This window comes from Tachyglossus aculeatus, chromosome 21 (assembly GCF_015852505.1).
Source record: "Tachyglossus aculeatus isolate mTacAcu1 chromosome 21, mTacAcu1.pri, whole genome shotgun sequence".
NCBI classification, from domain to species: Eukaryota; Metazoa; Chordata; class Mammalia; order Monotremata; family Tachyglossidae; genus Tachyglossus; species Tachyglossus aculeatus.
The window spans coordinates 67,500,994-67,528,988 of NC_052086.1; the positions used below are offsets into that span (position 1 = coordinate 67,500,994).

The following is a 27,995-nucleotide window of genomic DNA, read 5'->3' on the forward strand; positions in this document are numbered from 1 at the left end:
GTTAGGAGTGAGATAGGCAAGATCGAGGCACAGCGAGAAGGTTATCATTAAAGGAGCGAAGTGTGGGTTTGCTAATTAACATTGAGGCTCCAAGGTTCTCCCTCCTTCATATCCAAAGTTTAGAGTGTAATTGAAGTACAGGACAGAATTGAAGGTCCCCACACCAATAGTCCACAGTGGTTCAACTGAGCAGTGGCTAGCGGAAACAGAGTATTGGCTTTTACCTCGGGTTTCCCACCTTAGGTCAGTTTTAATCAGAATTTCAGTGAGAGGTTAGATGCAGCATGACATAATGAATAGAGCATAGGCCTGGGATTCAGAAGGATCTGGGTTCCCATCCACTTGTCTGCTGTGAGACTTTGGGCAAGTCACGTCACTACTCTGTGCTTCAGTTACCTCATCTGTAAAATGGGGATTAAGACTGTGAGCCCCATGTGGGACAGGGACTGTGTCCAACCTGATTTGCTTGTATCCACGCCAGCACTTAGTACAGTGCCAGGCACACAGTAAGCGCTTAACAAAATACCTCTTCACTTCACTGTGCCTCAGTTACCTCATCTATTAAATGGGGTAACTGTGAGCCTCACCTGATTACATTGTATCTACCCCAGGACTTAGAACAGTGCCTGGCACATAGTAAGTGCTTAGCAAATACTGTTTTTTGTAAAAAAAAAAAAAGGTTTTTTTCTATCTGACACTTGGAGCCTCTCCATATATTTGCTCCTCCTGCTTTTGTTGCTAAGTGACATGTACAAAAGAGGATTGTGTGAGGTTGCAGTACTTTGGCCTGCAGTTGAGCACACCTGCCATTGAGTTTCCTGGATGATGTGCTGTCCCATAAGAGTAAACTCATTGTCCTCAAGTGGTTGTTATCAGGCCATTGTGAAGCAGGTGCTGTTGACAAAAATGAACAAAGTTAACCCATTTACCAAACAACAGTTAATCAGTCCACCAAAGTTAGGATTCTAAGTAGCATTATTGTTTTTCTTTTAGGCTATCGTACAAAAATTCTTCTTTTCATTTGGCCTTTGTATACCAATGAAACATCTTCTGTTCCGAGCAAAATAGCCCAGCCCAAAGGAAAGAAATGTGCTAAGTAGTAGCTTAGTCTTTGCTGTATAACCTTCGGCATGTCCCTCTACCTCTCTGTGCATTGGTTTGCCTGTAGGTGATAGAGGTGAAAAAATCATGGGGCAATCTTTTGAGCATTAGTGCAACTTTGATAGCTATGTGAATTTTTTAAGGCCACTAAGGAATTTTACCATGCTTGAAGCAATTACTTTCTGAATAGTACCCTCACGAGTTGAAACAGTTCATTCAGTTTCCAAAAGTGCCTAATTTATAATGAGAGAATGGTTTGGGTCCTGGTACAATAATAATCGCGGTATTTGTTAAGTGCTTACTATGTGCTAAGCATTGTACTAAATGCAGGAGTAGATACAGGATAATGGGACCTGTAGCACCCACCTCATCCTTTCCTTCCCTGCTCCTCCCTCCTCTGATAGCCAGCAACCCAGAGTCCCCAGAGCAGGCTAACTGGGGTTAAGGTGGGGGAAGTGGGGAGGAAGTCTCAGTAGGAGGGAGAAGTACTGAATCCCCATTTTGTAGATGAGAGAACTGAGGAACAATCAATCAATCAATCAATCGTATTTATTGAGCACTTACTGTGTGCAGAGCACTGTATTAAGCGCTTGGGAAGTACAAGTTGGCAACATATAGAGACAGTCCCTACCCAACAGTGGGCTCATAGTCTAAAAGGGGGAGACAGAGAACAAAACCAAACATACTAAGAAAATAAAATAAATAGAATAGATAGGTACAAGTAAAATAAATAAATAGAGTAATAAATATGTACAAACATATATGCATATATAGAGGTGCTGCGGGGAAGGGAAGGAGGTAAGATGGAGGGGATGGAGAGGGGGACGAAGGGGATGAGGGGGACGAGGGGGAGAACAGAGAAGTGAAATGACTTGCCCAAGATCCCCCAGCAGACAAGCAGCATTCATTCATTCAGTCGTATTTATTGAGCACTTACTGTGTGCAGAGCACTGTACTAAGCGCTTGGGAAGTACAAGTTGGCAACATATAGAGACGGTCCCTACCCAACAGTGGGCTCACAGTCTAGAAGGGGGAGACAGAGAACAAAACAAAACATGTTAACAAAATAAAATAAATAGAAAAAATATGTACAAATAAAATAAATAAATAAATAGAGTAATACATATGTACAAACATATATACAGGTATATATGTATATATATATACACAGGCAACAGAGTAGTCAGGATTAAAACCTCTGACTCCCAGGCTCATGGTCTTTCCACCAGGTCATGCTGCTTCCCTCTGAATCTCACTGAAAATAATAATAATAATAATAATAATAATAATAATTTTAGTACTTGTTAAGCGCTTACTATGTGCCAAGCACTGTTCTAAGAGGTGGGGGAGATACAAGGTAATCAGGTTGTCCCACATAGGGCTCACAGTCTTAATCCCCATTTTCCAGATGAGGTAACTGAGGCACAGAGAAGTAAAGTGACTTGCCCAAAGCCACACAGCTGATAAGTGGCAGAGCCGGGATTAGAACCCATGACCTCTGACTCCCAAGCCCGCGCTCTTTCCACTGAGCCCCTTCACATTGAAAAGTCCGGGAATGAATACTTTGTCACGTTAACTGAATCTTCTCTGAGGTCTTCATATTTCTTCTGTAGGGCCTCTTCAGGACCTGAATGCTGATGAGATCAGTGAAGATATTGGGAACATGTGGAGGACAGTGTACAAACTGACCAAGGTTCTTACAGACGTTCCTGGGCCCCGGCGTTTAGCAGAGAACTTGAAAATCAAGATTGACAAATTCAAGCAACACATCCCCATCCTCTCCATTTCCTGCAACAAGGGGATGAAGGAAAGGCATTGGCAACAGGTACCTCCAAAACTCCCCTTTGAGATCCATGTGACCCAAGTTTAGCACTAAGACACTGGGCCGTGAAGAATCTAGAAAGTTTATTGTGCTTAGGAAATGCCAAGGAATGGGGATTACTGAATCTGGGAAGGAAAAAGCTCAGAGATGAGCTAGTATATACAAGTACAGCATGGCCCTAGGTAAAGATGCTCCCATCTTCTAATGTATATTTTATTACTTTAATTATTTTTATTTTAGAAATGTTACTCTTAATGAACCCAGGTTTAAATTGCTACGACCCGACTTGAACAAGTCAACGCAGTTATCCATTTTCGGTTTAGTTATATTTAAAATTCATTAGTCTTGTGAAATGTCATATAGTAAGAGTTAGTGTTTCATTAAACTTGGGGATTTTTCTGCCAGAAGCACTGGAGTGGCTTGTGCCTCAGCATGGCTAGCAATCGCTCCAGTTTATAACTTATTCATGCATTCTTCCATGTAACGAGTAAACTATGAATTCCAGCTTCATTGCTTTCCGCCTTATCAATCAATCATATTTATTGAGCGCTTACTGTGTGCAGAGCACTGTACTAAGCACCTTATGTGAGATGACCGCCTTATGTGAGATGAGATACATTACTCCATGTATGAAGAGGAGGGGCTTTAGAGCCCCTTCTTCCCAGGAACAAGCACTAATTTTTGCAATTGAGAGTTGAATAGCACATACTTGTAGGGAATCTCTTTATCTTGGGCCATTCTGAATATAAAGGATGGACATCACTAAGGGCAGAAAAGAAAAAAGACACTTAAATTGTACCAATGAGGGATTTAAGTTTGATCCAAGGAAGAGCAGACAGACAGGACTGTTTATTATGTAGGTTATGCTTGAGTTGGTGGAATAGAGTTCTTTGGAAATTTTAACAACAGTCTCTATTTTCTTCTTTTTGGCATGGCTTCTGTCCAGTCCCCCCTTGAAGGCAGATTCTCAGCTGAAAAATATCTCTCAATTTCTGTTCCAAAGCAGTGATTCTATAAGAGAAATAAATAGTTTGCCTAAACTATGGGTTTTGCAAGCAATAGAGTAAAAAGACTGTAACCTCACTGTGGGCAGGGAATATACTAAATGTGTTGCACTGTGCTCTCCCATGGGCATAGTACAATGCTCTGCCTGCAGTAAGCACTCAATAAATACCATTGGTGTGAACACTGGATGGGATATACTATTTAGTACCACTTTCAGAATAATAAAATCATAGGGATGAAGTGATCTCTAGTTCATCCCTGTACATGTGGAAAGAACTGCACTGAAACCACAATTCCCCTTGTCAACCTCTTCCCTTACATCCTTCAAAATACTATTAAAATTCATCTTCTCCAGGAAGTTCTCCTAGATGAGCTGCACCTGAACACTGTCTCTTTTTTCGCTCCAGCTACCCTTAAACACTTGAATACCTCTGTGTATTTATGCCAATAAGTGCATATTTCCTGTTTTCCACATATCTGTCCTGACTTTGGGTCTGTGTTTGTATATTTGTGTTTCTCTTGCTTCCCTCACAGGTTGTAAGGTCTTTGAGGGAAGGCAAGTTGTTTTGTTCCTCCTCAGTCATTCTTTTAATGGTATTTGTTAAGTGCGTATTATGTGCCAGGCATTGTATGAAGTGCTGGGTAGATACAAGCTAATCAGATTGGACATGGTTTATGTCCCGTGTGGGATTTACAGTCTTAATCTCCATTTTACAGATGAAGTAACTGAGGCACAGATAAATTAAGGTCAGGGTCACACAGCAGACAAGTGGCAGAACTGGGATTAGAACCCAGTTCCCCTGATTCCCAGGCCTGCTCTCTTTCCACTAAGCCCACTGCTTTCCATGACCCAGCGACAATTCTTTGCACGCGATGGGAGCATAAATCAGGCTATCTGCTATGTCCCCTCCATGATACCCTGTGTAACGTAGAGAGTGCCAGGGGTAAATATTTCCCCTTCTTGAAAGAATAGTTAGAGAGCCAGATTGTGAACTGTGGATTTTCCAGTTTGGAGCTCTTCTGTGAAGGTGTAGCAGAGCAGGTCAGAGCTGCAAAACAAGAATCGGATGGAGGTTAAGGTCATTCTGAGTTTTTGCAGAAATCTTTGTTCACACATAGAAATGTAGCAGAAATAGGTGAGATATAGTCAACAAGAGAGGAACAGGAAGTTAGACACAGTTTATATCATTCCTTCTAGCCCACCCATTCAGTTTGGATCCCTTCTTTGTTCACCAACACTAGAAAACTCTCCTTTATCACTTAAAATATCACCGTAATGGTAAACTCAGAAGCATTAAATAGAGGATAGAGCATGGGCCCTGGAGTCAGAAATACCTAGGTTCTAATCCCTGCTCCACCACTTGCCTGCTGTGTGACCTTGGGCAAGTCACTCCACTTCTCTGTGCCTCAGTTACCTCATCTGTAAAATGGGGGTTAAGATTGTGATACCCACGTGGGACACGGACTGTGTCCAGCCTGATTAACTTGTATCTATCCCAGTGACTGACACATAGTAAGTGCTTAACAAATTCCATGAAAAAAGACCAACCCAACTTATTTTCTTCTTTTGTTTCAGATCAGTGAGCTCGTGGGCTATGAAATAAAGATTGATGAAAATACTTGTCTCTTGAGTATGTTGGAATATGGATTATTCAAATTCATTGAAAAGTAAGATTGCAAGCCCTCATTTCAGTGCTTTCTCATTAATTTCTCCAGGCTACTGGTCCTCACTGCTACCAAATGTATCACTGTTGTGGCACAATTTGAGCTGTGGGATGAGCTGGCAAACGTGGGTAGCATTGGTAACAATTTCTAGAGGATCAAGGATCTGTGGACCTCTGCAAAATTGATCTAGAATCCTTTTCATTGTTTTTCATCCAGACTTGAGCCTATTGGAGCAGCAGCCAGTAAAGAGTATTCCCTGGAGAAGAGCCTGGATAAAATGAAGTCTGAGTGGGTAAACATGGCCTTCTGCTTTGTTAAATACAGAGACACGGTGAGTCAAATATCAAACCAATAAACCCAGTCATAGTCATTGGTTCATATTGCTTCCGATGAGAATTTAGTGGAAAATTACCCATTTTTTTTTACTATCGTTTTACTAATTCCTATCCTTGAATAGCCATCTCCTTATTTTCTTGCTTTTAACTTCTCACTTCTCTGTCGAGGAATGTCAGCCTTTAATTAGTAAAGTCTGTTGAAAGGGAATAAAATCCCTGTGCAACAGGCAAGCAACAGGATTATTCCCCCAAAATAAGAAGTTTGGCACCATTTTAAACACGAAGGTGTGATTATTGCTCTAATTTGAGTATAGATTTAAGGATTCATCCCATGAAGAACTCCTAAAATGCAGCGCACCTGTACGTACGTGTCAGGTCATCACATTGTTAATTTGAGCGTGATGAATAGCAGTAATGTGTTAGGAAGTATTGAATAGAACAGAAGGTTTGACCTGGTCTGTGAATGTGTATAAACATATGCATACTTATACTGTAGGATGATGGTGATCGAGAATGGCAGATCAGCCTTGGCCATGAGACTTCAGGACTAAGAAATTATTGTAGTCGTAGTGGGTTATATGGCACCACTTGTGTTCTCTCAGCTCTGCCCGTCGTGTTCCCTTTGAGGCAGGGAGAGCCACTCCAAAATGCACCCAAAAGGTTTTGGTTCTGAACTGTTTTTGGCCAAAGTGTCCACAGAATAACACCAATAATAATAATAACAATAATAGTAAAAGTGCACCCAAAGTTTGGTTCTGAATCATCTATGGCCCAAGTGGCCACAGAATAACACTGATGATGATAATAATAATAATAATAATAATGATTCATTCAATTGTATGTATTGAGCACTTACTGTGTGCAGAGCACTGTACTAAGTGCTTAATGATGGTATTTGCTAAGTGCTTACTACTACTACTAATAATAATGATGGCATTTGTTAAGTGCTTACTATGTGCAAAGCACTGTTCTAAGCGCTGGGGAGGAATACGAGGTGATCAGGTTGTCCCACGTGGGGCTCACAGTCGTCATCCCCATTTTACAGATAAGGGAACTGAGGTTCCGAGAAGTGAAGTGACTTCCTCAAGGTCACACAGCAGACATGTGGCGGAGCCGGGATTCGAACCCATGACCTCTGACTCCAAAGCCCAGGCTCTTTCCACTGAGCCACGCTGCTTCTCTTACTATGCGTCAGCATGTTTTAAGCCTTGGGGTAGATACAAGGTAATTAGGTTGGACCTAGTCTCTGTCCCATATGGGGCTCACAGTCTTGATCCACATTTTACAGATGAGGAACTGAGGCACAGAGAAGTTAAGTGATTTGCCAAAAGGCACAGAGCAGACAAGAGGTAGAGTGGGGATTAGAACCCAGGTCCTTTTGACTCCCGGGCCCATGCTCTATCCATGAAGCCTTGCTTCTTCAATACTGAGCCGTAGTGCCATAGACCAACAGATGGTTGCCAGGTTAACTGCATCACTAGCCGCTGCAGTCTTCACCACCTTAGCAGTCAACTCTAATCAACTTTATAAAATGGGGAGTGACTGTGAGCCCCATGTGGGATGTGGACCTTGTCTGACCTGATTAGCTGGTAACTGCCCCAGCACTTAGTACAGTACCTGGCACATAGTAAGCATTTAAAAAAATACCATAAAAAACTTTCAGTTATCTAGGTTTGATTTAAACTATCTGTGGATTATTTGCAGCAGATGTAAAAAATAAATTCTCACGCGGCTCAGTGGAAAGAGCAGAGGGCTTTGGAGTCAGAGGTCCTGGGTTCAAATCCCGGCTCTGGCAATTGTCAGCTATGTGACTTTGGGCAAGTCACTTAACTTCTCTGGGCCTCAGCTACCTCATCTGTAAAATGGGGATTAAGACTATGAGCCCCCCAAGGGACAACCTTATCACCTTGTAACCTCCCCAGTGCTTAGAATAGTGCTGTGCACATAGTAAGCGCTTAATAAATGCCATTATTATTATTATTACCTTGCATCCCTACTTTTGCTTGCAGGCAACAGAAGCTTGTTCAGTTGGCTTTGTTGACCCAGCCAGACAGTGTGGTTTAGAGAAAAGAGAGGAACCAGGAGACCTGGGTTCTAGTCTCATCTGTGCATCTTGCTGAATGACCTTGGGAAAGTCACTTAATCTCTCCAGGCACTCATTTCCTCATCTATAAAATGAGAATAATGAAATCTACCTCTCCCTATCACCAATAGATATTGTGGAGATATATTGAATCAATTGATGTAAATGTGCTTTGGAAAAATAAAACCATTACAGGAACTCGTGGTATTTCAAACAATATCAATAGTATTTATTGAGCTCCTACTGAGTGCAAAAAAAATCAATCAATCAATCAATCAATCATACTTATTGAGCGCTTACTGTGTGCAGAGCACTGTACTAAGCGCTTGGGAAGTACAAGTTGGCAACATATAGAGACAGTCCCTACCCAACAGTGGGCTCACAGTCTAAAAGGGGGAGACAGAGAACAAAACCAAACATACTAACAAAATAAAATAAATAGAATAGATATGTACAAGTAAAATAAATAAATAGAGTAATAAATATGTACAAACATATATACATATATACAGGTGCTGTGGGGAAGGGAAGGAGGAAAGATGAGGGTAATTATCATTATTACTATTATTATAGCTAATCAGGTTGGAAACAGTCCATGTCCCACGTGGGGCCCCCCAGCCTTAATCCCCATTTTACGGATGAGGTCACTGAGGCACGAAGGAGTGAAGTGACTTGCCCAAGATCACACAGAAGACCAGTGGTGGAGCTGGGATTAGAACCCAGGTCCTTCTGACTCCCACGCCTGGGCTCTATCCACTAGGCCACACTGCTTCTCTTTACCTGATGCTGTGATGCTTCGGAACAGCTGCCCGTCACTGTACTATGTATGTATTTACTGTACAGTAAATCACTGTACTATGTGCTTGGGAGAGTACAATAGAATTAGTAAACAATTTCTTCCATCATAAAGCTCACAATCTAGTAGGAGAGAAAGTCACTAAAATGTATGAGGAAGATAGAAAAGGGGATAGGTACAAGGGGGGTGCTTAACCAATAGGGTATGCATGATAGGTACATAAACGCTACAGAAGGTGGTAAGTACTTAAGTGGCATGTAAGTGCTGAAGTGATAATGTGGGGGAGAATTAAGAATCAGGGAAGGCCTCCTGGAAGAGATGTCTTTTCAGAAGGGCTTTGAAGATGGGGAGACTCCTGGGCAGTCAGATATGAAGCAGGAGCCTTACTGGTCCACGTCCTGCATCTGGCCTGGAATGCCCTCCCTCCTCAAATCTGACAAACAATTACTTTCACCCCCTTGAAAGCCTTACTGAAGGCACATACTCTCCCTGCCCTTCAAAGCCTTACTGAAGGCACGTATCCTCCAAGAGGCCTTCCCAGACCAAGCCCTACTTTTCCTCATCTCCCGCTCCCTTCTGTGCCACCCTGACTTGCTCCCACCCCTCCCAAGTCCACAGCATTTTATATATATATATATATATTTATATATATTTCTGTAATTTAATTTATTCGTGTTGATGTCTCCCTCCCTCCCTCGAGACTGTGAGCCTGTGGTGGTCAAGGAATAATAATAATAATAATAATGGCATTTATTGAGCACTCACTATAATAATAATAATAATAATAATAATGATGGTATTTATTAAGCGCTTACTATGTGCCAAGCACTGGTCTAAGCACTGGGGAGGTCACAAGGTGACAAGGAATATCACTGTTTATTGTTGTATTGTACTTTCTTAAGCGCATAGTACAGTGCTCTGCACGCAGTAAACATTTAATATATATATATGATTGAATGAATGAGTTTAAAGTCACATTATTAAGCATTTTTAAGGTCATATCTTCTCCAATAGGCCATCCCCAATTAAGCTCTCTTTTCCCCGTCTCTTATGCCCATCTGCATCATCTGTGTACTTGCATCTGTGACATTTGGACATTTGATATTCTGGGTGCTCTGCACATAGTAAGCGCTTAGTAAATGCCATTGATTGATTGAGGGAAATTGCAGGCAGTGGTGAGTGAGGAGCAGAGGTTGGTGAACGGAGAGAGACAAGAACAAGGTACAGCTCATAGGGTAGCTTGAGCAGGAGAAAAGATTGCTTAAGTTGGAGGGAGAGAGCTGACTAATGGCCAGGAGTCTCTGCTTAATTCAGAAAGGAATGGACAACCATAGAGGAGTTGGGGGCTGTGTGACATTTTAGGCATTTTAGAAAAATGATTCTTTCAGCAGAGTGAACTACGGGGGGGAGAGGGGAGAGGAGAGAGACCAGAGGCAGGGAGTTCAGCGAGGAGGCTGATACAATAGTTAAACCTAGATATGATAAGTTCTAGGACCAAGGTGGTGGCCATTTGGGTAGCGTGGAAAGGGTGGATCCTGGAAGTGGTGTGGAGGAAGAATCGACAGGATATAGTGGCAGACTAAATGTGGGGGCTGAAAGAGAGGGTAGGAGTCCAGGATAACGCTAAGATTGTAGACTTTGGAGTCAGGGAGGAAGATGGTCGTGTCAGTTGTGTTGGGATGGTTAGTTGGAAAAGAGGATTTGGGTGGGAAGATGTGGAATTCAATTTTGGACATGTTGAGTTGTGAAGTGCTGGTGGGACATCCAGGTAGAAATGTCACGGAGGCAGGAGGAAATTTAATATAACTTTATTGCCAGATGGGGCTCCAACACCTACCATTTTGATTTTATGAATTTTTTTTTATTCACCAGTTCCCTCCTCCATTAATCCTCTAGTCATCAAGTTGATGTATAGAATACATGTCCATATCTGCGTGAATGATAATAAGCCCATACAGTCATATTGGTACTGATAGGAATTACCATATTGTTTTGTGGGAAGGGGGTGGAAAAATAAACCACTTGGGAGTATTTCTAAGCAAGAAGTTCAAAGCTCTGGAAGAGATCCCATTTTGCTGTTAAGATCAATTCGGCGCCCCAGAAACTGGCTCTCGCACCATTGAGGTGGAATCCTAAGAGTTCGTAACATTTAAAAACGGTGCAGGGAATCCAGCACTTGTGGTTTTTGACCCAGGAAATTGTATTTGCAGGACACAAGCATCCTGTCTGCAATTGATGACATCCAGCTCCTGCTCGATGACCACATTGTTAAGACACAAACCATGTGTGGGTCCCCATTCATCAAACCAATAGAAGCAGAGTGCAGGGTAAGTGGAAACAGGTTCGATTGTTTCTGAGCAAGTCAGATTCTTCTGCCCTTATTTACTTTTAGAAGCCCAGCTATCTTTGACTCCAGTAGTAATAGTAATAAGAATTATGGTACTTGTTAAGCGCTTACTATGTGCCAGGCTCTGTACTAACTGCTGAAGTGGATACAAGCAAATCAGGTTGGGCACACTACCTGTCCCACATAAGGCTCACAGTCTTAAACCCCATTGTTCAGATGAGGTAACTGAGGCACAGAGAAGTGAAGTGACTTGTCCAAGGCCCCACAGCAGACAAGTGGTGGACCCAGGATTAGAACCCATGACCTTCAGAGTCCCAGGCCCGTGCTCTATTCCAGTATGCCATGCTGCTTCCCTGTGGAGCTAGAGCTAAGCACCTGGAAGGAAGGGTCTTTGACTGGACTTTGAAAACAAGGACTGGCAGACCTGAAGATTAGGGCTTAAGCAGCTTGGGTAATTAATTTTCCGGAATCATTTGGCGACAAAGGTTCCATCTGGTGCCCCAGATTTGCATTGCCCAGCCTTGTTGCCCTCATGCCCCGCTCCTGGCCATCTCCACCTTCTTCTGCAGCTCCCTGGGATTCGGTCACTGCTATTCGTGCTCAGCTCGTTTTGTTGACAGATTTGTGCTGAACCAAGGTTCAGGGGCTACAAACATCTGCTGCAGCAACCCTGCCCTGAATCCTCCCCCAGGCTTAGTCCTATGAAAAATCTGACAGAAAAGAGAGGGAAAGGCAATTCAACTTCATTAATAATTATGGCATTTGTTAAGCGCCTACTATGGGCCAAACACTGTTTCTAAGCACTAGCGTAAATATAAGGTAATCAGGTTGGACACAGTCCCTGCCCCACATGGGGCTCACAGTCTTAATCCCCACTTTACAGATGAGGGAAGTGAGCCCCAGAGAAGTGAAGTGACTTGCCCAAGGTCACTCATTCATTCATTCATTCATTCAATCATATTTATTGAGCGCTTACTGTGTGCAGAGCACTGTACTAAGTGTTTGGGAAGTACAAGTTGGCAACATATCGAGACGGTCCCTTCCCAACAAAGGGCTAACAGTCTAGAAGGGGGAGACAGACAACAAAACAAAACGTATTAACAAAGTAAAATAAATAGAGTAGTAAATATGTACAAGAAAAATAGAGTAATAAATCCGTACAAACATATATACAGGTGCTGTGGGGAGAGGAAGGAGGTAGGGATGGGGAATGGGGAGGGGGAGAGGGAGAGGGGGAGACAAGACAAGGGGGAGACACTCAGCAGACAAGTGGCTGAGCTGAAATAAGGGCCCATGACCTTCTAACTCCCACACCCATGTGCTATCCACTAGGCCATGCTGCTTCATTCGGCCTGTTGCCTGATTTTTTTAGACCATAGGCACAGGGTCCTTTAGGTTTGTTTATTTTCAAGGCCAGATTCACTAAAATGGGTTTTAAATTCCTAGTCATTCTCTTACTTAGATTCTGAGCCCCATGTGGGACGGGGACTGTGTCCAACCTGATTATCTTGTATCTGTCCCAGCCCAGAGTACATACCATAAGCGCTCAACTAATACCACAGTTATTGTCTTTTAAGTGTCCGACAGACAAGTGCATCAGGCTGCAGTGGAGACAGTGTGACAGCTATGCTGAGAAGGAACTGAGAGCCTAGCAGAAGGGATGGCCTCTGGGCTTTTATGCCCACGTATGCAGCAGGGCAGAGTGGCCTTCTTTATTCTCTCCTGCCAAAGTTCAGTTTTCAGTGCTTTCCTTCCATACAGACAGTGCAAACCATGGTCCACAGGTGGCAACTAGACTGACATGTCTCCAGGGCTATCAAGGAAGACTTCTTTAATTGTTTCTATGGCTGTCACTACCATGGTAGCAGGGTTTGCCCTAAACCCAGGGGCCTTGCATCACAGGAGGGGAAGCATGTGGGCAAATCCAACCAGGCTAGACCTGAGAGAAGGCATCACCAACTCCTAAAAGGCCCAGAAATTTTCAGTGACTTAGGAAGCGATGGCAAGTGGGAGAATGAGAATCCAACTCTGTTGTTGTGGCCTATCCCAAGTGCTTAGTACAGTGCTCCCCCAACAGCACTTATGGACATATCCATAACTTGGTTATTTGTATTAATGTCTGTCTCCCCTTCTAGACTGTAACCTTGTTGTGGGCAAGGAATGGGTGTCCCAACTCTGTAATACTCCACTCTTCCAAGTGCTTAGTACAGTGCTCCCCACAGCACTTACGCACAAATCTGTAATTTGGTTATTTATATTAATGTCTGTCTCCCCCTCTAGTCCGCAAGGTCACTGTGGGTAGGGAACGTGTCTATCAACTCCATTATATGGTACTCTTCCAAGCGCTTAGTTTAGTGCTCTGCACACAGCAAGTCTCAATAAATACAACTGATTGATTGACTGATTGCTCAATAGAGGCCCTTGACTGATTGATTTGACTCTTTAGGTACCAGAGTCAAAGTGGTGGCTCCTGTGGATGTATGAGGATGATAAGATCCTGGCGAGGGGCCAGATTAAGGCTCAGGGCAGGGAGGACGACTGCCTCCAGGGCAAAGTTCTCCCTCTTGAGTCCCTACCTCTGCATGCATGCTCCTCTCCCCAATACAGCCTGGGCGATTTTTAATGAAGAGCAGAAGGTTGTCGGGATAGATGCATGCTGTCAAAATGGATGCCGAGCCTCCCTGCCACCATCCCAGGAACAATGGGCCTGGGGCAGTATCCCCTTTGTCCCATTTGTTAAAGTGGTCTTTCTCAGTCATCTTTTCTGTCCCTTCTGTGGGCCAGTTACTTAAAACAGTTGGTTGGTGACCCAGATGCTTCACATTCCATTCACAGAAATGGGAAGAAAAGCTCACTGAGATGCAGGAAATCTTGGATGCCTGGCTGAAGTGCCAGGCTACCTGGCTGTACTTGGAACCCATCTTCAGCTCCGAGGACATTATAGCACAAATGCCCGAAGAGGGCAGGAAATTTGGAATTGTGAACAGTTACTGGAAGAGTATCATGATCCAAGCGGTAAGCACCAGCCCTAGTGGAACCAGCGAGTGGGAATGGGATATAAGATGCTGAGGTGTCTTGCCTGCGTGCATTTACCCATAATAGCTCTGGCAGACAGCTTGCCTAAGCATCCCATAGTCGGGGCACATAGTCAGTGTTGGCCTAGCACAGTGGGAATTTTTGAGAAAAATCCACTTTAGTTCAGAAAATAGAAAGGATCTGCTGCCTGTAAGCCTGAAACATACACCTAAGGAAGGATGCTGTACACTTCCCGAGTGATATTGAAGAATAGGGTTGGCGACTATCTGCCTGGGACAGTTTAAGCACATTACTTGGATGGGACATTTAGTGCAATCAGTCAATCTTATTTATTGAGCACTTACTGTATGCAGAATATTGTACTAAGTGCTTGGGAGATTAAAGTATAACAATAAACAGACCCATTCCCTGCCCGCAGCGTGTTCACAGTCTACAGTGCAGTCAGTCAGTCAGTCAATCATATTTATTGAGTGCTTTTTGTGTGCAGAACAGTATACTAAGCATTTGGGAGAGTACATAACAACAAACAGACATTCCCTGCTCTCAACGAGCTTATAGTCTAATCCAGTGATAAATCTTGCAGTTTTCCCTCTCCATGGCTTTGTGTTCATGACCATGCTGCCGTGCATCTTAGAAATATCTGCATCACTCTTGCACTTGGATTTGCATCCTCTATTCACTCCACCCTCAACCCCACAGTACTTACATATCCATAATTTATTTATGTTAATATCTGTCTCCCCCTCTAGACTGTAAACTTCCTATGGGAAGGGTAGGTTGTTTACCAAAGCTGATGTTTTGTACTCTCCCAAGCACCTAGCACAGTGCTCTGTACAGAGTAAGTGCTCAATAAATGCAATTGATTGAAATATTGAGATTCTGCCAAAGGTACCCCCAGAATCCTGGGTTTCTGGTGTTGTCCAGAGGATAGAAATACAAAAATATTACTTCTCTAGCTGACCTCTCTAGCCCGATGAGTTGAGGATTTCTGTGAGGTTCCAAGTTCCATCTCTGCCTTTGTCCAAGTGGCCGATGACAGAGACGAAGAAATCTGTGGTGGCTTCGGGAAGGGGCTGCTATGAAAACTGAATGAGATTCCCCCAGAAATTTACCACTCACGCCCCACAGAACTAGACCAGGAGTTGGCAGTCGAAACTTAGTTATTCTGAGCTGCAAGGGACCCGGGGAATAGAGGTGGGGACTGAGCTGGAGGCTCTGAAGAAATTACACGAAGTCACTTTAACATCTTCCTCTCTTCAGAGACTCTTCTGGGAGTAGTGCTAAATTCATACTAGTAGAGGTGCCGAGGCACTGAATAATGGCATCTTGGTGCCTGAATTAATCTTCTCCTGTACAGAATGTTCAAACTGGGGCTGATGAGAAGACAGGTTTGATAGCAGAAGCATTGCTCCCAGAACTGGCAGTCTTCTTTTTAGCTCTATAGGGTCTCTTGCCAAATTAGTGCTTTCTTCTTTAACCCAGTCCAATCTCTTACCCTCTTGGGAATGTGAAGAGTCCCACGGCCTCTTCCTGCCTGCCTCAACAGGAAGGCTACAGTGTTTGTACTTAATGAACACGATGGAATGAATGGATGAATGAATGACATAGCTTTCTGTCTCCATCATGTTATTGCCCACAATGAGCTATGTACTCCGAGAAGTTGAGGCCCTAAAAGCCAGACTTGGAACATGGAAGGGGAAGTGGGGGGAATAGGTAAGAGGGAACCTCTCAGATGCCCCAGATTCCCCTTCTAAATGGAAAGATAAAGGTGCAGAGTAGTGATGGAAACAGGAGAGTCAGAAAGTGCAAGTTTCCTGTCCCATTCTCTTCTCCAAAGGTAAAGGACACCAGAGTGCTTGTAGCTACTGAACAGTCACGGATGCTGGAGAAATTCTACGAAGCCAATAGTCTGTTGGAAGAAATCCAGAAGGGGCTGAATGATTACTTGGAGAAGAAAAGATTGTTCTTCCCCAGGTAAATCCTGATGGCTACTGAATCTTTTCCGGGTTGGTTGCTTAAGGTAATGTGGGCCAAACTACCGCTTGCCAGCGGCTCACTCTCTCCAGGGTATCTTGTGATGCCTGGCCATCTGCCCCCCATTTGGCAGTTCTCTAGCCATTCCATCATAGCTCATGGTGGGGTGGACAATGAGCCTCTGAGGCCCAGGCAGTGCCCTGAGATGGCGAATTGCTTCCCTATCTCTCTGAGAGCCCTTGATCTCCACATTCAAGGCATTTTAGTTTCAGAAATGTCTCTGTGTCAGGAAGGAGGGGAAAGTGAGTGTCTTCAGTCAATCAATTAGTTCTATTTTAGACTGTGAGCCCACTGTTGGGTAGGGACTGTCTCTGTATGTTGCCAACTTGTACTTCCCAAGTGCTTAGTACAGTGCTCTGCACAAAGTAAGCGCTCAATAAATACAATTGATGATGATGATTGTCTGATCAGTAGCACTTATTGAGCATCTCATGAGTGCAGAATTCTGTTCTGGCAGTGGTGGTCTTCAGGGTTTTTCCTCTGTTTCAGTCAGCTTTGCTTCCCCAGTTTGCCATGGATGATGCTCAAATGTCACTGCTGTGGCCTCCCACCTTCAGCCCTGGAGGTGATGCCAACTTCTGGACTCAAATGTGTGTGAGGCTCTTAGCGGCTGGTCACCTGATCCTGTTCTATCTACACCATGCCTTATAGGGGTGAGAAGTTAATGTCGATTGCTAACTATTGATTCATTTAATTGCACACAACTCCTGTTCTTGCAAAATGGGTGAAGCAGATCACTTGCTGTAAGCTCACCGTGGACAGGGAATGCGTCTTCCAATTCTGTTGCATTATATTCTCCCAAGCGTTTAGTACAGTGCTCCACACACAGGAAGCGCTCAATAAATATGATTGATTCATAGAGTTTGCTTTCATGACCCACTTGTGTAATGTAGAAGTCTACAAGTTCTCTCCAGGTGATAGGCTTCCTATTTGATCACATGATTCCTTGCAAGGGGATTCTGCCTGACCTCTCTCTTTGGTTTTGAACAGGTTCTTTTTCTTGTCCAACGATGAGCTGCTGGAAATTTTGTCAGAAACCAAGGACCCTCTCCGCGTCCAGCCTCACTTAAAGAAGTGCTTCGAGGGCATCGCCAAGCTCGAGTTCACAAATGAGCTGGAAATTGTGGGCATGATCAGCTCTGAGAAGGAAATGGTTCCTTTCACCAAGAAAATCTACCCCGCTCAAGCTAAAGTAACACTTTTTCAACTTGAATTAGCAGGCTAGGATACAAATGAAAGGCGCTTTTAAGCGGTCGGGTGACTGAGTTATGCTTTAGAAAGAGCTTTACCCACAGCTTTATGCCTGGGGCCAGTAACGATTAGTCGCAGCCCAGGCAAAAAGGATTTTTGTTTATTATTTTTTCCTTTCTCTGTAGGTCAGGTTGGGTGGTCTGAAGGGAGGACAAGCTGGGAGAGTAGTTTTAGCGGGCTGCTATATTGTTTGCCCTCTGCACAAGGCTTTCAAACCCTCGGTTGAGTGACCATTCGGCATTCTACATTTAGGGAAGAGACCTAAGGCATTGAGGATGATGTGATTAGGGAATTGACTCTATCGCCCCATCGCTGCCCTGAAACTGGATTGTAGGGTGCCTGGGCCAAGGCCAGAACACGGGACCGGGAGTCGGAGAACATGGGTTCTAATCCTGGCTATGTCTGCTGTGTGACCTTGGGGAAGTCACTTCACTTCTCCAAACCTCAGTTATCTCATCTGTAAAATGGGGATTAAGATTGTGAGCCCCATGTGGGACAGGGACCGTGTCCAACCTGATTACTTTGTATCTACCCAGTGCTTCGAACAGTTCTTGGCACATAGTAAGTGCTTAACAAATATCACAGTTATTATTCTTGTTAGGCCAGCAGTATCTCTTGTTGTTGAGCATGGGCTTGGGAGTGAGTCAGAGGTCGTGGGTTCTAAGCCCACCTCCTCCACTTGTCTGCTGTGTGACCTTGGGCAAGTTGCTCAGTTTCTCTGTGCCGCAGTTACCTTATCTGTAAAATGGGGACTAAAAGTGTGAGCCCCACGTGGGACAACCCAATAACCTTGTATCTACCCCAGTGCTTAGAACAGTGCTTGGCACATAGCGCTTAACAAATACGATAATAATAGTAATAATAATAATTAATTCCTTCCTGCCCTTACTCCTCTGCTAAGGAGCTCCTGAGGCAGACTTAGTGCAGGCTCAGCCAAGCCATTGAGGTGTCAGGGGGTTGGTGGTGCTCAGGCCAATTGTTGAAATGTGTTGAGAATGTACAAAATGGTGATCAAAATGGTAGTTAACTCATACAATCTTTCTCCAGGAAGAATGCACGTACTTCTTTCTTGTCCTCCCTGTTTTACAATGAAATAATGCTTCCGTGTGCTTAGACTGCTTATCACATTCATGCAGTCATATTTATTGAGTGCTTACAGTGTGCAGAGCACTGTACTAAGTGCTTGGGAAGTACAGGTTGGCAACATATAGAGACAGTCCCTACCCAACAGTGGGCTCACAGTCTAGAAATGGGCTTTTGACCCTCTGCACACAAGCAGCGTGGCTCAATGGAAAGAGCCCAGGCTTTGGAGTCAGAGGTCATGGGTTCAAATCCCAGCTCCACCACTTAATAATAATAATGATGGCATTTATTAAGCACTTACTATGTGCAAAGTACTGTTCTAAGCACTGGGGATGTTACAAGGTGATCAGGTTGTCCCATCGGGGGCTCACAGTCTTCATCCCCATTTTACAGATGAGGTAACTGAGGCACCGAGAAGTTAAGTGACTTGCCCAAAGTCACACAGCTGACAATTGGCGGAGCCAGGATTTGAACCCCTGACCTCTGACTCCAAAGCCCATGCTCTTTCCACTGAGCCACTTGTCAGCTTTGTGACTTTGGGCAAGTCACTTAACTTCTCTGGGCCTCAGTTCCCTCATCTGTAAAATCGGGATTAAGACTGTGAGCGCCCCATGGGACAACCTGATCACCTTGTAACCTCCCCAGCGCTTAGAACAGTGTTTTGCACATAGTAAATGCTTAATAAATGCCATTATTATTATTATTATTATTATTATTACATGACCTGAATCCCACAAATTCACTCTCCCGCATCGTGGAAGTTAAAAGCAACTGAATTTCCACCCTAGAAGCATTTCTAACCATTCTCCCCCTCTAGACTGTAAGCTCCTTGTAGGCAGGGCACTTAGCTACTCTGTTATGCTGTACTCTCCAAAGTGCTTAGTAGAGTGCTCAGCACACAGTAAGCACTCAATAAATATAAATGATTGATTCACCATAAGACATTCAGCTTAAACAAAGCCTACTTCCCCCTTTCACATTCTGAGTTCAGATGGAATGTCAAAGGAGCCGTTCCCTGTTAGGGGGAACCTGAGACAGGCAAGTTTGTACTAAGAGCATTTTTCTTGAGCAGCCTTTTTCTTTGCTTTTGAGCTGCTTGGATGTGAGTGGAGTGCTTCTCTCTGAGGCTCTGACTCTCATCTGTATTGAAATTTTTAGGGAGTTAATGATCCTGGGCTGGCAGTCAGCACAGCCATTTTCCTCAGAAGTGAATATTTGTCACCAAGTCAGCACTATGTTTTTACTTCAAGATCCTGTGCTGAAAGAGAGAACAAGCAGGCCCTTTGAGACATAAATAGAGCCAAGAAATGGTAGCCGCAGGGGTGAAAATGCTGGTTTCCTGACTCCGGGTCTAAAGATGTTCTAAAGTTTGACTGGAGTGTTTTCAGCTGTGATATGGTTTGCTCTCGGTATTTCTTGTTCCTTAGGGTATGGTGGAGAAGTGGCTTTTGCAAGTGGAGCAGATGATGCTTGAAAGCATTCAGCATGTGATTAAACTTGGGATTGAAGATTATGCCAAGGTAAAGATGAACCCAGGACCAAGAGGCTAGGAGCCCTAAAAGATGCAGGACAGTCAAAAATGTGCTGTAGAAGACTGGGAACTAAGGGAGTCTGAGTTCTAATCATACCACTGTCCTGCTGGTGATATGGGTCTAGTCCCTTAACCTCTCTGGAGCCCATTTTATTTTCCCTAGACAGCCCATTTCAGGGCATTGAGCAGAAAGGTTCACTGATCAAGGTGATTTAAGAAGTGCTTCACAGATATAAGCAGTGGGGAAATCACAAATACTAATGATAACTGTGACATTTGTTAAATGCTTTCTAGAGAAGCAGCATGGCTCAGTGGACAGAGCACAGGCTTTGGAGTCAGAGGTCATGGGTTCAAATCCTGGCTCTGCCAAATGTCAGCTGTGTGACTTTGGGCAAGTCACTTAACTTCTCTGGGCCTCAGTTACCTCATCTGTAAAATGAGGATTAAGACTGTGAGCCCCCCGTGGGACAACCTGATCACCTTGTAACCTCCCCAGTGCCTTGAACAGTGCTTTGCACATAGTAAGCACTTAATAAATGCCATTATTATTATTATTATTGCTATTATTATGTGTCAAGCACTGTACCAAACCCTATGGTAGATTCAGTGCAATTGGATCATGGAGCTCACAGACCAAAGCAGTGAGAGAACGGGTGTTTAATCTCCATTTTGCAGATGAGGAAGTTGAGGCACAGAGCAGTCAAGTGACTTGGCCAAGGTCATGTAACAAGTAAGTGGTCATGGGTTCTAATTCCGACTCTGCCACTTGTCTGCTGTGTGACCTTGGGCAAGCCACTTCACTTCTCGTGTCTCAGTTACCTCATCTGCAAAATGAGGATTGAGACTGTAAGCTCCATGTGGGATAGGGACTGTATCCAACCTGATTTGCTTGTATCCACCCCAGCACTTAGTACAGTGCCTGGCACAAGCGAACTGCTTAACAAATATCCCAATTGTTATTATTATTATTATCGTTAGGCCATGCTGATTACTGCTCTCTTCTCCTAGTTTTATGTCTGAACAGGAAATATGCTCCTCATCTGATTGGATTTCACGGTCCTCACTGGAACTCATTTACCCCTCATTTTGGGAAAATTATTACCGTTTGGCTAATGAGGAGTTTCTGTTTTGTCCAGGTTCCTAGGAAAAAGTGGGTTTTGCAGTGGCCTGGACAAGTGGTTATCTGTGTCTCATCCATCTACTGGACCCAGGAAGTGGCTGAAGCAGTTACAGGAAAGACTTTACCAGTGAGGCCTGGCATTTTAGGGCTTTTGATCTTTGAATATTGTCCAAGAGATGCTTCTCACTTTTTACCCCCAATTTATAGAAGAATTGCAATGTTTAGAAATATGCTCAAGGGTTCTTTTTTTCTGCAAAATGTTCCCAGCTCCACATACACTTCCCTGCATCATTCAGTCCCTGCTTCCCCTCTCAGCTGTCTCCATTCCCTCCTGTATTTTCCCTCATTCCTAGATTTAGCATATATATCCAGGTGCTCAGTAACAAATACCTTTCACCTTTCTCCGCCAAATTCCTAGGCGTCCCCCAAAAAAGGCAACCAAAAGGAGAAGTGGAAATTATTTAACCAGTCAATCAATCAGTTGTGTTTATTGAACACCTGTGTTCAGAGAACTGGACTAAATGCTCGGGAGAGTACCATAGAAGTAGAAGGCACAATCTACTGGGGGAAACAGACACGAAATAGTGTACAGGTGGGAGGAAGAAGAGAACTAGAAAGATGAATATGTAGATGGGAAGTGCTTAAATAGTAGAACCTGTGAGTTGATATGTGCAGACATGCTTTGCTAATGAATGGTTGTGGATGCATAAATGCTGAGTGCGCACTAAAGTGTTTGGGTGGTGATTCGGAGACTCAACCTGGGGAGAAGAAAAAACAATCATGGAAAGCCTCACTGAGGAGGTGGGATTGGAGCAGGGCTTTAAAGATGAGAACAGATGTGTTCTGGTAGGGAAGAGATTTCAGGCAGGGAGCAAGGGGTTGGGGGAGGGAAAGTTGAGAATGAGTCAGAGTGAGTAGATTTTTTTGGCAGTATTGAAAATTGCAAACTGGGGAGTAGTGGGAGAAGAGAATGGATAAGAGGGAGCAAGCCAAAAGCCAATGGTCTGGCGTTTGTTTGGTGTGAAGAGGAATAAGTAACTCTTGAAGGTTCTAAGTGGGAGAATTATGACAGTGCTCTGCACATAGTAAGCACTCAAAAGATACCACTGATTGATTATGTAGAATAATGTTTAAGAATAGTGATCTCAGCAGCAAAGTAAAGATTGGACTGGAGAGAGTAGAAACTAGAAGGAGGGAGACCAGTACTGCTTGATTTCTTTTTGGCCCAGAACATATGGACATGTGTTCACTTGCCCAGCTTCCTTTAAGTGGCAATGAAATTGGGGTCCACTATCTATTTAGGGGTCTATTTAGGTCTACTTTTGTAATGTAAAGAAAATGCTTTGAAACTGATTGATTCAGTGAAAGAAACTTGTTTTAGAGAATTGTTCGATGGCTGCCCCATCTTTGACTCACTGGGGTTCCAAGTTGAATTATTTGACCATACTGTAACTCATCTACTATTCCCTCTTCCTTGAGACCAGAAATAAGAGTGGGACTGAATGAGGCATGATATGTGCTTTGGGCTTCCCAGAGAGGGGAAACAGCTGAGCTTCATCTGAACCAGTGCTTACTGGGTGCAGAAATTGCCTTAGGTGTTGTGGGCCGCACCAGAAAATGAATACTATTCAGTCTCCACCTTAGAGGAGTTTCTAGTCCAGTAGGAAGCACAGAGCCAACACAAACCCACCAAAGAAAGCAGAAATAGGATAGACATAGCTGGGACAACCCCAGATGCGTAATGGTCTTGGGAAGAGCATTCTCCAGCTTCTGCGTTCAGACTGGAGCTGTTTTAGAAAGGGATGGAGAAGAAGGAGTAATTTAAGGAGGACATGTGTAGTCGTTGCCTTCTGCAAACTTCTCCCCTCTCTTTCCTTCCACCTTCTAGACTGTGAGCTTGTTGGCAGGGAATATGTCTGTTTACTGTTATAGTGTACTCTCCCAAGTGCTTAGTACATTGCTTTGCACACAGTAGGTTCTCAATAAATAAGATTGAATGAATATTGAATGAAAGACCCATCTCCCAGACTGAGCTGAGGCCTCCTACTTCTGGGATCTGCTTTGATAGATGGCCCTGGACAAAGGTCTCTGGAGAGTCTCAAGAGAGGGGAGGAACATGATTCCCAGAATGGGGGAGTCACACATAAAACAATTCAGAACCCAGGAATGGGAAGCAGGTTTTCTTGATTAGAGCAGAGAGCATGAGCAGGAAAGGAGCAAGAAATGAAGGCAGACCGGTGGGGGGCGGGGGGTGAGCGGGGCTGGGTGAGAATCAGTCATTTATGGAGAAGTGAGGGAGCTGTATCTCCTGGATTCCTCTCGCAGGCATTCTTGGAGAAGAACAACCTGCAGATCGCGGAGATTGTTGAGCTGGTGCGGGGAAAGCTGTCCAGCGGTGCTCGGCTCACCCTTGGTGCCCTCACTGTCATCGATGTGCACGGTAAGTGGCTGACTTGTGAGCTCAGCAGATCTCACCTACTGGAATGATCCAAATCAAAACCTACCAGCTTAGTCCCTGACCTCAGGAGACCTCAGCTGCTGGAATGATCCAAATCATAGCCTACCAGCCTAGCCGCCTAAGACACCTCAGGGCAGAGCAACTGGTCTCTCTCTTGAGAGGAGGTGAAGAAACAAGCCACCAAGAAAGGTGGCTTTTTGCCTGGGTTTGGGGAACTAAGGCCATACGCAACTATTGAGAGATGCAACTGCTGGGGTCTGTCCTGACAGCTCGTGATGTGGTAGCCAAATTGGCCCAGGACCAAGTCTCCAACCTGAATGACTTCCAGTGGATTTCTCAGCTGCGCTACAGCTGGGAGAAGGAGGGGGTGGTGGTGCGGATGATCACCACGGAGGCCCTGTATGGCTACGAGTACCTGGGCAACTCCCCCCGGCTAGTGATCACCCCACTCACAGATCGCTGCTACAGGTAACTTGGGCCTACTCCTCAGGCCATCTTTTTCTTATTTTGGTACTTGTTAAGCACTTACTGTGTGTCAGGCACTGTAGTAAATGCTGGGGTAGATATAAGAGAATCAAGTTGGTTACAGTTCCTGTCCCACTTGGGGCTCACAGTCTAAGTGGAAAAGAGGAGGATTAAATCCCAATTTTACCCATGAGGTAACTGAGGCGCAGGGAAGCTAAGCGAATTGCCTAAGGTTACTCAGCAGACAATAATAATAGTAATTGTGGTATGAGAAGCAGTGTGGCTCCGTGGAAAGAGCACGGGTTTTAGAGTCAGAGGTCATGGGTTCAAATCCCAGCTCTGCCAAGTGTCAGCTGTATGAGTTTGGGCAAGTCACTTAACTTCTCTGTGCCTTAGTTACCTCATCTGTAAAATGGGAATTAAGACTGAGCCCCCTGTAGGACAAGATGATCACCTTGTAACTTCCCCAGTGCTTAGAACAGTGCTTTGCACATAGTAAGCACTTAATAAATGCCATTATTATTATTATTATTATTATTATTTAAGTGCTTTGCGCTAAGCACAGTACTAAGCACTGGGTTAGATAAAAGATATCAGGTTCCATACTGGGCTCGCAGTCTAAGTAGGAAGGAGAACAGATATTAAATTCCCATTTTGCAGGTGAGGGAACTGAGACACAGAGAAGTGAACGTATTGCAGGCAGATAGTTGGTCATCAGTAGTGCTGTCGGCTCCTCCAAGGAGCCAGTGTGGTTACGGTTAGGGTACAGAGAAAGCTACTCCATTTCTTTGGGCCTTCAAGATGTGACCTCCATCCTGGCCTGGGGAGCTTTGGGCCTTCCTTTTCCTCCCAGGGCTATCGGGTGAGTCAGACCAGCTCTAACTTCCAACACAGTTTCAGGTGCCTTGTTCTGCTGCCTCCCCTCCCTCCTTGCCCCTTCCCAGTGCAAAGCCCAATTTCGTGGGGCCAGCCAGGTGTTTAAATGCTCTACTTCCATGCTCCTCCACCTTCTCTGCTCCAGGATGAATTGATTTTGACTTTAACCCCAGGAAATTACCATGATGAAAACTGAATGGTTAAAAGGCTGACAATCTTGGTTGCCCTTCATATCCCCAGATGTCTTACACCCATTCACTACCTCATTCTTACAACTCCTCTTAGAGGCTTGAAGGAGAGTAGAAGGTGGTAAGCCTCTAGCCGAACTGGCTCCCAGCTCCCAAGTGACCCAGAATTGGGGAGAGGGAGGGAGGACCCCATGGAGGAAGAGGGAAGGATGGCCGAGAGGACAGAGGGTAGGCCGGTTTGGGGGTCAGTTCTCCCTCTCCTGTTCTCTCTCCTTCAGCTTTGAGTGAATTGGGCTCTTGTTTTTCAGAACGTTAATGGGTGCCCTGAAACTGAACCTCGGGGGTGCCCCGGAGGGCCCTGCAGGGACAGGCAAGACCGAAACAACCAAAGATCTAGCCAAAGCTCTGGCTAAACAGGTACCAGAAGGATTCAGCTCTCCCCTTTGATGACATTGCCACTTTCAACTTTGTCTTCCTATCCCTTTCCTTGGGGATATCTTTTCATCATCAAGCTTCTGAAACAAGACCTCGGCCTTGCCTTACAAAATCATGTCCTGTTCCACCCTTCCGTCTCCTGCCCCCTTCCCCATCCATGGACCACAGGCCTGAAGCAGAGAAATGGTTGTAAATTGATTCCTAAATCTGAGGAGAACTGAATTGGATTAGTAGTATTTCTTGAATATCTCCTGTGTGCAGAACATGGTACTAAGTGCTTCGAGAGAGTACAGTGGAATTAGAAGACATGATCTCTGTCCTCAAAGGGCTTACAAACTTCTCCCTAATTCCTCTTCATCCCAACTCTGCAGGAGTTTGAAGTCCATCCCCCTTCGCTCATGTTTCCTTTTAAAGTCCGCCACTGAGCCCTTTCTCCGTTAGCTATGGAGCCTAAGGCCACGTCTCTGCTGCAGCCTCAGCATGGTCATGACCCAAATGTCTCTCTGCATTTTCTCCCCATAGTGCGTTGTCTTCAATTGCTCTGATGGGTTGGATTACAAAGCCATGGGAAAGTTCTTCAAAGGGTTGGCCCAGTCTGGAGCATGGTCCTGCTTTGATGAGTTCAATAGGATTGAGGTAAGGTGGATCCTGGGATCAGGAAAGAGAAATCACAGGAATCAAGATTCTTTTTGTTGTAGCACTGGACAGAACTATCCTTTTCTCATACTTGCTAATTCCTACACAGGCCAGATGTGATTGTCCTTATTCACATATTTGCTAAGGCGCCAGTTGGACTATCGGCATTTTGTTGCAAACTTGGAGGATTTTTCCTTAATATAGTAACCATCCAGGATTGTAGTCTTTTTTAATGGTATTTGTTAAGCACTTACTACCAACTGTTAAATGCCGTTGTAAGTGCTGGGGTAAGTTCAAGTTAATTATGTAAGACCCAATCCCTATCCAGCATGGGACTCACAGTCTAAGTGGGAGGGATAACAGATATTGAATCCCCATTTTGCAGTTGAGGAAACTTAGGCACAGAGAAGTGAAGTGGCTTGCCCAAGGTCACACAGCAAGGAACTGACAGAGCCAGGATTAAAACCCAGGTCCTCTGACTCCCAAGCCCTTGCTCTTTACACTAGGCCATGCTGCTTCCCATTCTTACTTGGATGATCCAAATGTCCCTTTAGGCTTTGAAATGTCAGTTTCTGTCTGGAGGAGGTGAGTGAATAATATTCAATAGGAAGGGATAGGGTAGGACTGTGCCTGAGACCCCTGGGAGTTCTAGGGGGCTTCTTCGTCGTAGGTGGAGGTGCTGTCGGTGGTTGCCCAGCAGATTCTCAGCATCCAGCAGGCCATCATCCGGAAGTTGAAAACCTTCATCTTTGAAGGGACAGAGATCTCTCTGAACCCAACCTGCTCGGTCTTCATCACTATGAATCCTGGGTACGCAGGACGAGCAGAGCTTCCGGACAATCTGAAGGTAAAATGTCAAATCCTCTCAACGGTGTGTCTACAGTGAGGCAGCTGCCTGGCCATGTGGCAGAATAGCCCTAATAGACTTCCCATGGATTGGGGGTTGTTGTGCTTAAGTTTCCTCATCTGTAAAATGGGAATTCAGTACCTGTTTTGCCTTACTTAGCCTGAGACCCCCATGTGGGGCAGGAACTGAGTCTGATCTGATGGTACTGTATCTCTCGCAGCGCTTAGTTCAGTCCCCTCTAGACTGTAAGCTCATTATGGGCGGGGAACATGTCTGCTTACTCTGTTGTAGTGTACTTTCCCAAGCACTTAGTAGAGTGTTCTGCACACAGGAAATGTCAATAAATTCCACTGATTAATTGCCACATAGTAAGCACTTAACAAATGCCACAATTGCTGTTGTTTTTCTAGGGCTAAGCCAGTTTGAGTCGATTTTGGTTGGTTTGCATCCAGTCTTAACTTTCTCATCTTAAACTAATAATAATAATAATAATGGCATTTGTTAAGCGCTTACTATATACAAACCACTGTTATAAGCACTGGGGGGGATACAAGGTGATCATGTTGTCCCACTTGGGGCTCACGGTCTTAATTCCCATTTTACAGATGAGGTAACTGAAGCTCAGAGAAGTTAAGTGACTTGCCCTTTACCCTAAATTGGTAGCTTTTTATAACCCTTTTCGATCTGCAAGAAACAGTGTCTGGTTGGATCTCAAATTCCAAAATTCCCTTGTACAATATTAACAGTTTCGGCCCAGCTGTCAATCACAATCACTGGTAGGACTTGAAATGTAATTATTACATCCCTGTCAACACCTGTTTTCGTGAATGGGGAAGTAAATTGCCCCAAACACAAACTGGTCCCCACACCTCCACACCACC

General features: G+C 44.4%; 1 protein-coding gene across 1 annotated transcript in view; it reads left to right on the forward strand.

The window, feature by feature from the left end:
• The window catches only part of DNAH3 (dynein axonemal heavy chain 3), a 123,838-nt gene that overhangs the window by 39,867 nt on the left and 55,976 nt on the right, over positions 1-27,995 (forward strand). The window contains exons 18-31 of the mRNA XM_038762475.1: positions 2,715-2,926; positions 5,505-5,596; positions 5,810-5,924; positions 11,018-11,134; positions 13,990-14,169; positions 16,028-16,164; positions 17,215-17,416; positions 19,986-20,078; positions 21,226-21,336; positions 23,535-23,649; positions 23,937-24,135; positions 25,505-25,613; positions 26,154-26,267; positions 26,938-27,114. Coding sequence (XP_038618403.1) covers positions 2,715-2,926; positions 5,505-5,596; positions 5,810-5,924; positions 11,018-11,134; positions 13,990-14,169; positions 16,028-16,164; positions 17,215-17,416; positions 19,986-20,078; positions 21,226-21,336; positions 23,535-23,649; positions 23,937-24,135; positions 25,505-25,613; positions 26,154-26,267; positions 26,938-27,114 — 1,973 coding nt within the window. The remainder of the gene's footprint in view (positions 1-2,714; positions 2,927-5,504; positions 5,597-5,809; positions 5,925-11,017; positions 11,135-13,989; positions 14,170-16,027; positions 16,165-17,214; positions 17,417-19,985; positions 20,079-21,225; positions 21,337-23,534; positions 23,650-23,936; positions 24,136-25,504; positions 25,614-26,153; positions 26,268-26,937; positions 27,115-27,995) is intronic.